The sequence below is a fragment of the Rhizophagus irregularis genome, chromosome 21, assembly GCF_026210795.1.
Source record: "Rhizophagus irregularis chromosome 21, complete sequence".
Taxonomy (NCBI): Eukaryota; Fungi; Glomeromycota; class Glomeromycetes; order Glomerales; family Glomeraceae; genus Rhizophagus; species Rhizophagus irregularis.
Window position 1 is genome coordinate 570,692 of NC_089449.1, and position 9,828 is coordinate 580,519.

A 9,828-nucleotide genomic window follows, 5' to 3' on the forward strand; every position below is an offset into this window, starting at 1 on the left:
GCTTTTCCACTTTCAATATGGATATTGTAACTACTGGTAATTTACAAAAATGTAAAAAATGTCAAAAAAATTTACCTCTAGAAGCTTTCATTAATGAAAATACTCAGCAAATTAAAACTTGTAATATATATCGTCATAAAGCTACTTTGCAATATAAACAATCTAATCAATCTAACACAGAGGTAGGACTTTTAACTCTAGAAGAAATGTCAAAACAACTATTTGAAAGAATTTTAGAAATCAACACTAATGAATATTTAGAAAATGATTTAACTAGTAGAGTAGATTTTAATTGCAATGTTTCAAAAATTTATTCGACCACGTCTTGATTTGGTAATTTATATTCTTCTTACTCGTTTAATTCCACATCATCAACAACAATATAATAAATATTTATGTGGCTGGGAAAAACTTTCATGGTGAAAAGATTTAAAAGGGAGTGGAATAATTTGCAAAAAAAGAAATTAATAATAAGTATGAAAGACAGATTACAAATCTATGCACTTGGAAAGATCATAATAAACAGAAGTGATTTATTTTGTAGATAGGCAGTAAATTAATAAATTTATGAAATATTTTCTTTTTAAAAAGTAATAGAGTAATAAAGGTTTTCTTTAAAAGTTTCATAATAAAATACTTTAATTTTTTTGAATATCAGAATTTTTTTTATATAAATTACATAATTCTTTAATCTCAATCATGTGATATGTGATGATCACATGATTTACGAAGAATTTTTTGGGGTGCTCTTGGGGTAGTTATAATGTCATTATAAAGTTTGTTTAGTAAGCTTATGTAGATACAATTAATGGTTGCGCAAATAACCAGAACGATCAATACCTCATCCACGACTAAATTCTCAACAGTTTGTATTTGGACTATAGGACTATATGGAGTCACTTTCTATTATCGTCAAAGTTAAGGGTTTCTGATTTTTATTGTTGATATCGATTCACCTGTCCTCGCCCGAGCAAAAAGACCAATGATTAATTAATAATATATTGCTCTAGTCCTATCACGGAAATACGATGAGCCAGGGCGCAAAGCACGTTAAAATTATTTTTCCATTGTCCGATCGGTAAATATTTTACCATTTAGCCGTCTTTATTTTTAACGACTAATACATGACGCCTATATTCTTTGTCATATATTATCTCAACAATAATATCCATATCCCATTTAACATATCACAAACTCATTGCAGCGTTTCTAAATTTCTTTGAGATCCGAAAATTTAATTAAAAAAGCCGGTTAACATACATATATTAACGATAAAATGTATTCAAATGCACAGATAAAAAAAGACTAACCTGTTAAGCCGCTTAGTCTCACATACGGGAGTGTTGAATTGAAAATACAAAATAAGAGACGAGAAAAACGTTATGCATATTGTCAAACCTTTTCGTATGAAGATACCACTCTGGAAGTTAATTACATGTCATTATAATGGTTTGAACTAACAAATTCTGAAATTCATTAATACGTTTCATATACTTATTTTTATATACCATGTCCTACAGATGTAATAAATTAGAATCAGAACCAATCAGCGCCTTTATCAACTAATGAGGAGTGATTTTTGGACATACTATAAAATATCAATATAATAAATGCTATGGTTGTTTATTTAACGAATATACATAAAATATAATAAATATATAAATATAAATATGAATACAAAAATTTGTTAAAAGATTGATAATAATATATACATAAAGATATAATAAATATATAAATATGAAAATATAAAAATTACATAGTCTCCATATATGATATTTGAAGCAGTACATAATAGCTATTCGAATTTTTTCAAAGGATATAAGTTTTTCAAAAGATAGGGTTTCAATACTTCGTTAGGAAGAATGGAGCGGACATAATTGAAGATTTTTCCCGACACGCAGGCCTTGTGCAAATCCCGTGGATCAAACTGAGGATGTTTGATTAACTTCGTATACATTTGTCTAAGTTGTCTTTTCTCATCTTCTGTACGACAATTCATAAAACCGTAATCAGCCCATATAGGAGGGCTGAGACGTACGGAATCGCCCAACGCATATTGCTTAAGGGAATAGACGCTAGGTCTAAATTGCTTGTATCCAAAAACCTCTATCCCGCACTTTGATAGCCAATTGCAGTCGCTACATTTTCTCTTTAACAAGTCCACTACTGATCCAGACACATAAGCATCATTGAATTCATCAATCGTGCAACCCTTTTGAACAATAAGTTCCTGGTACAGTTCACCCAACCTTTTTTCTTCTTCCTCTCCTAAGTGGTCTTGACTGACGTTACAAGTACAAAATCCAAAGTCGATCCAAGTGTCTTGTTCAATATTCGGAATACATCCCGTGAGTATAATTAAGTAAAGAGCAAAAATTTTATGCTTCGATTCTGGAAGAGACTCAATGGGAACTGTTTGATCTTGTTCGGAAAGATATGGTTTAACAATTGCATAATATCTATCTGCAATAGATTTATCAGATTTTTCACCTTCATATTTATGCAAACCCTGCAATACATGCTCATTTTTTAAAAACCATTTGTAGTATCCGCTAGTGAAACCTCCATCATCATATGTCTCTTTGATTTTAATTGATAATTCGCCATTTTCCCACCATGAATGGATTTGTGACGCACTACAACCTATAATTGTTATAAGGCCAATGTACAAGCCTAGAAGCATCGTTTTATCCTGTTTTTGCATACAATTGATAAAGCCGTATTCATATAGCACCGCAATATTCGTGGGCATCAAATTTTCGTTAGCATTCTTAACAAGAATATCTGCAGATCTCGGAGGACAGTCAATCTTATGATTTGTGTAGTCTTTCTTTTGACAAAACGCGCTACAGTAATACCTTTTTTGGCATCTTGAACAATATTTAATTGTAGGTTTTTTGCATATACTACATTCCATTTAGGATTTAAAAAAGGAAATGTTTTGGAAAAGAAATTGTGCCTTGCTATATATATGTGAGAAAATTGTTATGTTGTGCTAAGTTACACAAAATTGTGATTCAATTTTTAATTGTAAAACAGTTAGTTATTTAGGTCATGTGCTAATGAAGGCTAAAGACTAAAATTTTACTAACTGATCTGCCTCTAAATCTACAGGTGTGATAAAGGATTGCACTAATTGTTTCGCAAAATAATGGTAGAATCATGTGATTTGAGGTGGGATGATGGAAATTGATGTCATATAACAAGGATGTCATCATTATTACCTAATCAAAAATCTTATTTCCTCCACCTAGAGACCTAGACGCAAAAATTAAATTAAATTTCCAAAGATAATTATCAATGGTATAGTCCAGATCAATAAAAATTTAGCATTCATTTTATTTAAACTCAAGATATAATTACAGATTTTTGGAATCCCTAGAATCTGCGCCCAAAAAATTTACTGATGAAAAACAATAATGTCCAACTATTTTTATTTAAATAGGTTTAATTATCAATACATTTGTTGACCAAAGAAAGGAAATTGTTGATAAACTTCAACAAGTTACAGGAAAGTTCTCGTTAATGACTGATATATGGACTTCTACTGTAAATCAAGAATCTTTACTATTCACTACGTAGATTCTGATTGGAAACTGTCCTTTTGCAATTAGGCATTCTGGTGTGGATATTGTCCAAGAAATCATACGCATCTTAGGAAAATTCAATATTTTTGACAGAATTATTGCATGATAACAATTCTGCAATGCTAGCTTATGGAAGAGAAATTGCCATGACGATTTTTCTTTGATGACTCTTTCGCACTACCATTGTGTGGCACATGTACTAAATCTAGGAGTGAAAATGATCATATTCTATTAAATCAATACTTTGATATTCAATTTCTTTTCTCTTTCGCTTCTGATTATCACGAATTGCTTTTTTCTGGTTCCGACATAAGTTTTAGTTACACTTGAAAATAATTCAATTGATCGGGTCTGTTGACACCCCAAACATTTTTTGCTTTCGCTTAGAATTTCTATTTCCTATAATACAAAGTGGTGCTAATATTATTAAAACATAAAAAAATAAATAAAAATATGATAAATTAAATAAAAATTACCATTAAAATTTAATTTATAATATATATTTAGGTCGTGTTAGAAAAATTTATGTGAGTACTTTAAAAAAAAAGAGTTCGTGTTTATGTTTCAAATCAATATGCGGAGCATCCTTATCCTGGGCCACGGTCCAGATGCTTATCCTGGACCAGCAAATCTAATTGGATGAGATTGTTTTGTGTAACATTTGTCTTGGAAAAAAAAACAATTCGCGTTTTTTTTTAAAAAAAAGGTACGAAATGCCTTTTTTTAAAGCATTTAATACTACCATTTTAAAGTAATATGTTATTTAAAATTTGTACTTTGGTATGCATTTTATTAAACTTTATTAATAAATAAGTAAAATTGCATATATAACTTTATAAAAAAGGTCTTTACATTATTTTTTACTGTAATTTTATTATTAAAATTATTTTAACGTTAATATCAAAACAAAAGTACAAAGTAATAGTATTATATTAGCTTTAAAAGTTTTGTTATAAATGTGTAATTTACAACCTTTTTTGAACAACTTTGCTTAACCCCAAAACTTAAAAAAAAAACACTTGATTTCCAGAATAATATCAATATATCATAAAACTCTTCAAAAAGAAAATAAAAAACATTTAGTATTATCATAAAACTACAATAAATACAATTAAAATTAAAATATACAAACTGAAATGAAATATGAAATACTAAGTACTAACATACCACAAAAAAGAATAGAGAAAGAGTGAAAGATAGGAAGAGTAAGAGATAAAATAAATTATGCCGGAGTTATGTAATAAAAGGGCTGATTAGCCAATCAAAAGTTGACTGGTCCAGAATAAGCATCTGGACCGGTGGATCAGGTTAAGGATGGCCCAATATGCGCGTTGTATCACAAAATTAAATTTGATCGCACGTGACATTGCGTAACAAATTGTGGCTTGAATGTGCCACAGTGCTTTTTTTTGGGGTAGTTGGTTAAGAATCTGTACCCCGGGTACATAATAGGGGTCACCTGTACTACGCGAGGTAATGACGTATTACACAGATATATCATATGATGACAAAGATTAGATTCTCCTCATGGACTTCTATCGCTTTTTCGCGATAAAAGATTGGACATGCGATAAGGTAATAGAATATTATTATAAAACTTATAAGCAAAAGGGACGAAAGAAATTGTTGGATAATATAAAAAAGGATCTACAGAAGATTGCAAATTCAGAATATATATTGGACGAAGCGCGAAAAAGAAAGGCTCAAGAAATCTTGGATTACTGGAAAGTATGTTTGTTAGTATTTAACGAGTACAATTTTTAAGTAGAAATAGGTAACTCATCATAAAGGAAAGCTGATGACTTTTGGTCACAGTTATGAACTCTTAGTTCTTCCTAGAAGGAAAGCTGATGACTCTTAGTCACAGTTATGAACTCCTAGTTCCCTCTTCAAGCGCAAGCTATAACTCTTAGTTTATAGTGATGAACCCTTAGTTCGACGCTTGTGCGCAAGCTATGACTCTTAGTCTATAGTGATGAACTCATAGTTCGACGCGTTTAGTTTTTTAATCTTGTATTTTGTTATTTTATTAGCACTGGACTGCATCAAAAAAGAAAATGTTACCGGATACAACACTTAATATTAGGACGCTACAGGTAGGATTCTGTTCTGAAATTTTACAAAATAATAATAATACTTAGTAATATTTTTGTCAATTAGGTAGAACACCAGATTTTAACAGCCGGAAATTGTGGAACCCAAAATATTGATAACCGTCAAAGAAAACATCATCGAGAAGAAACGACAGATGATGAAGAACCGGAAGAGGTATAGAAGAATTGCTCAATGCCTTGCATAATAATGGTAAGATGCTTCATTCTTTCTTAACATATAGGTCGATGATGATGAGTCTAGCTCCAAAATTGGTAAACAAAAGCAACGTAGGAGGACTAGGAATGGGAGAATTATACCGAATTATAATGAAGATTCTTTGAATGTTGTCGAAAAATCATTGGAATTGCCTAAAGATAAAAGTAAGAGAATCAAAAAAAGTAATATTGGACACGAGTCATCAACATCATCAAGACAAAACGATATCGAAGTTGACGAGATAGATATTACGTTGTCAGAGGTCTGATATCTTGCGCATATTGCTTTTGTTCACAAGGTTCATCATTTAATAAATTCTTGTCTATCGTAGAATCCAATCATTGAAAGATTGATAGGAGTCGGTGGAATTGGTCGATATAAAATTGTCTTCTTGCCAGAGGAAAACGATTGTGATGTAATCAAGTTAATATTCAATAAAGGTGAGTGGTCGAAACTAGAAACAGATTGGATTAATGTTAGTTATCTTATCATGCCTGTATTATTTTTAACAAACTAATTCAATACTGTTTTTTTTTTTTCAGGCTGAGAAGAAAACGCTACCTTCCAGTAGTGGGATGAACGAGAATGTTAAAACGTTATTAAAGAAGTACAATGATGGCATCAATGATGTGACGTTCGGATACGATGTGAATTTGATGAAATTGCCCGTTTTATTTGACGAGACTTCAATTGTAAATCGGGATACATATAGTTTTACTCGAGAATGGCCTACGCAATGGATCAAATCGGTTTTTAATGCATTGTAAGTATAATATAATTTTTGGTTCTTTTTTTTGGATAATTTCTACATCGACTTTATTCTATTATAGTTTACTGTGTTTCCAGCTACCAATAAACCCACTTCACGATTGTGATTTATCCGAATATTCCTACAGAGATAGGATTGTTAATCGTATTATAGAGGATATTTTTCTAGACACATATAATTTTGTTCGTGTTAGGACGTAGGTTTTCTCTTGCGATCTCTTATCTCTTGAAAATTATCAAATATTAATATAAGTTTTATTGCTAACAAGGGGTAAAGTCGAAAACACAGATCGTAAAGATCAGAAAAATTCTGCAAGACCACAAGGGCAACGACGTTCCGTTGGATGGGATCATGACGCTATATTAATAATGAAGGCAAACAATGTTGATTATCAAATAGGGTTTTGTGAAGTCGTAGGTAACGCCTGCATACATGACGATCAAAAAATGGTAGGGGATCGAGAGAAAATTTTAAAGTGTAAGTAGAAAATAGTTCTGCTTTTTTATTTTTCTTTAATTTCAATTGACAAAATCATTAAATTTGACAGCGATGCAACTCGGATTATTCCGATTACGAAAATTACTCAGTAAACTAGGAGTCGATGAAAACGGAATTTGTAAAGCCGAAACATTTGGCATTCTTATTTATAGTAATTATCCACATAATCCATAGCATGTTTTACTTTCATTATTTTTATTGGTGTTTGACATTTTCTAATTTTTATTTGTGTAGGAAAAACTTTTTGTTTTTATTCAATGCATTATGTTGACGACCTTTATCTAGTAGATCAATTTGAAGGATTTACAATTCCCGATAATTCTGGTCAATTGGCAGAACTTTTTAATATTATAGAAATAATGTTTACTTTTAAGGTAATAATTATCTTCATCACAGTGTTTCTATCGTAAATAATACTTTAACATCTGTCTTTTATCATCAGCAACGTGTCATGGATCTTCATCACTTTGTTCAAAGTTTGTATAAACAAAAGAGTAAATTTCAACGAAGATCTCTTATCAATGAAAGTGCTGTTAAGGCTTCACCAACAAGACGGAAAACATACGAGAATGATGGTAAACTGAATTATGATGAGGAAGTGATAGTTTAGACTCCAGAGCAAAAATCTGGAATTAAGATTTCAGAATATAACGTTTATTTCTCTGCATTATTTAGTTTGTCTATTTTATAAAAGAGTAGACAACAATTTTTTCCGCTGGGATTAATAGGGATGACATCAAAAAAATTAAGAAATTGTAATAATTATTTGAAACATATTGTAATATATAGTTCATTTGCATGTGCATATATTCATAACATTACTATACTCTTTTCTGAGTCATATATTCTCAACACTATATCGAACTAAATCTGATAAGCACAGCACCTTTTGTATTATTTGCTAAATACATTAATAATACTATAAATGACAATTTATTGAGAAAAAACGAGGGCTACTGCCCAAGCATATTAATAACCGTCTTGAATATGGCTTATTAATGTCTCCAATATGATAGACCAAGTCAAAGTAAAAATGAGGATGCATCGGAGGTGGTTTCAGCTGAGGTGAGCGAATCAACCTCAACTTTTCCTGTATCTTATGACTTTAATTCTTCAGGCCCTGTTAATGCATGGCGACCATGACTCCGATTCCGATGATGATGGTGAACCGTGAACGTGATAGAGGTTATTATTATCGTGACGGAAAATATGAAAGAAAAACCTCCCCAATGATGAGTCCTATTATCTCACCGGTAACCGCCTAGGAGAATTATTGGATGAATTGCATACTCGCACAGACTGAATTATTTATTTCTTTCGAATCACGTGGGTGGCTTATGCAAAAGAGACTAAACCGATCACCTGAAATGCGTAGAAGATATCGGGAAAAATAATAGGGGCTGTGCGACGTGCGAATCGCATATTATTTTTTTCGCTTGTGTTATGGAATCCGAGTTTGACTTACTTAAAGAAGAAAATGCCAGACTCATGGGCAAGATAACTGGGCTCGAGTTCGAGAAAGCTGAGCTTGAAGCAAGAGATGCCGAGCTTAGAGAAAGAGTCGCAAAACTGGAAGAGAAGCAGTTGGAGAACGTAGTAAAAAAAACTTATTACATGCATCACAAGTATCGCGAAAAACATGATCATATTAGTAAAACAATATTCGGGTATGGATATTTGTTCCAGCAATCGTTATTTCGCATTGGGATATCTATGCTAATCATGAAGTCATTTTTATCAATTTGCAAGGGATTAGCGGAATGACGAAATGCAGTGCGTAATTGCTGGTGAAATCCGGGGAATGTTTCTCCTGCGAAATTTACAAGTGATATAAAATGAGGTCAGCATATTTTTTTTCGATTCTAGTAGAGGGAAAAGTCCCATTATGTCAGCTTCAGAACAAAGTACTTCTGGTCCGTCTCTTTCGAATATTAGAAATCGGGGATACAATATCCCAAAAAATCTTGATGATGGTCTTGTAAGAGATAAAGAAATTCCGGAGCTAGAACCATGTTCCGAATGTACGAACAATATTTTAACGTTCCCTCCTAAAAGCATTTACAACATTATCATGTGCCATATTTTTCACAGGTCGTGCATCGAGAAGCAACTTCTACATACCAAACCAGGCGCGTGTCCATTTCCCAATTGTGGGAAGAATGTCGATGTTATCATGGATCCAAATTCTACTAGGAGAGGTTCACAATCATCCCAATCAAGCGGAATTTCAACTATTTCTAACTTGGTGAATGAAAAGGCTTTCCTAACTTCACCAACTAATTGAATGAATCGGTCAATTAGTGATGCAATGTGGCAATCATTGCAATTATTGCACAAATTACCAGGGTTCCCCTGATGTAGGTTGAACCAAATTATCATGTGATTAATAAAACCTGTAAAAATCGATACACAAGAACCAAACAATGAACTTTATTTAAAAAAAACGAAAAAAAAACTTTCCTATATTGGAACTAGAGATTTGAGCGGTTTTATATATGTAAAATTCGAAAATTTTTGAATACTAGCTGGTATTATTTTTTTTAAAAATTACATTTTCTTCTGCCGCTTTGTTACCTGCTCGCTATTACCATATATATTATGTTTATGACCACGCGGTTTTTCACCACTAGATTTCACCATTTCTTGAAAATTATCAGCATTTCT

At 31.8% G+C, this 9,828-nt stretch overlaps 4 protein-coding genes across 4 annotated transcripts; 3 read left to right on the forward strand and 1 right to left on the reverse strand.

Moving 5' to 3' along the window:
* Positions 1 to 17: 17 nt before the first annotated feature.
* On the forward strand, positions 18 to 329 carry OCT59_013561 (uncharacterized protein; the record flags this gene model as incomplete). Its single annotated transcript, XM_025323815.2, has 1 exon — positions 18 to 329. One exon carries the CDS (start codon positions 18 to 20, stop codon positions 327 to 329), a length of 312 nt encoding a protein of 103 aa, XP_025189777.1.
* A 1,278-nt stretch (positions 330 to 1,607) lies between these two features.
* Positions 1,608 to 2,917, reverse strand: OCT59_013562 (uncharacterized protein; the record flags this gene model as incomplete). Its single annotated transcript, XM_025312459.2, has 1 exon — positions 1,608 to 2,917. The coding sequence occupies one exon, from the start codon at positions 2,915 to 2,917 to the stop codon at positions 1,796 to 1,798; it is 1,122 nt and encodes a 373-aa protein (XP_025189778.2). The 3' UTR covers positions 1,608 to 1,795.
* Positions 2,918 to 5,114: 2,197 nt separating this feature from the next.
* Positions 5,115 to 7,774, forward strand: OCT59_013563 (uncharacterized protein; the record flags this gene model as incomplete). Its single annotated transcript, XM_066141604.1, has 12 exons — positions 5,115 to 5,162; positions 5,241 to 5,315; positions 5,621 to 5,683; positions 5,748 to 5,855; positions 5,923 to 6,159; positions 6,229 to 6,372; positions 6,440 to 6,660; positions 6,728 to 6,862; positions 6,935 to 7,143; positions 7,214 to 7,315; positions 7,399 to 7,538; positions 7,607 to 7,774. The coding sequence occupies 12 exons, from the start codon at positions 5,115 to 5,117 to the stop codon at positions 7,772 to 7,774; spliced, it is 1,650 nt and encodes a 549-aa protein (XP_066001730.1).
* Positions 7,775 to 9,174: 1,400 nt separating this feature from the next.
* OCT59_013564 (uncharacterized protein) lies at positions 9,175 to 9,448 on the forward strand (the record flags this gene model as incomplete). Its single annotated transcript, XM_066141605.1, has 2 exons — positions 9,175 to 9,185; positions 9,256 to 9,448. 2 exons carry the CDS (start codon positions 9,175 to 9,177, stop codon positions 9,446 to 9,448), a joined length of 204 nt encoding a protein of 67 aa, XP_066001731.1.
* Positions 9,449 to 9,828: the final 380 nt, after the last annotated feature.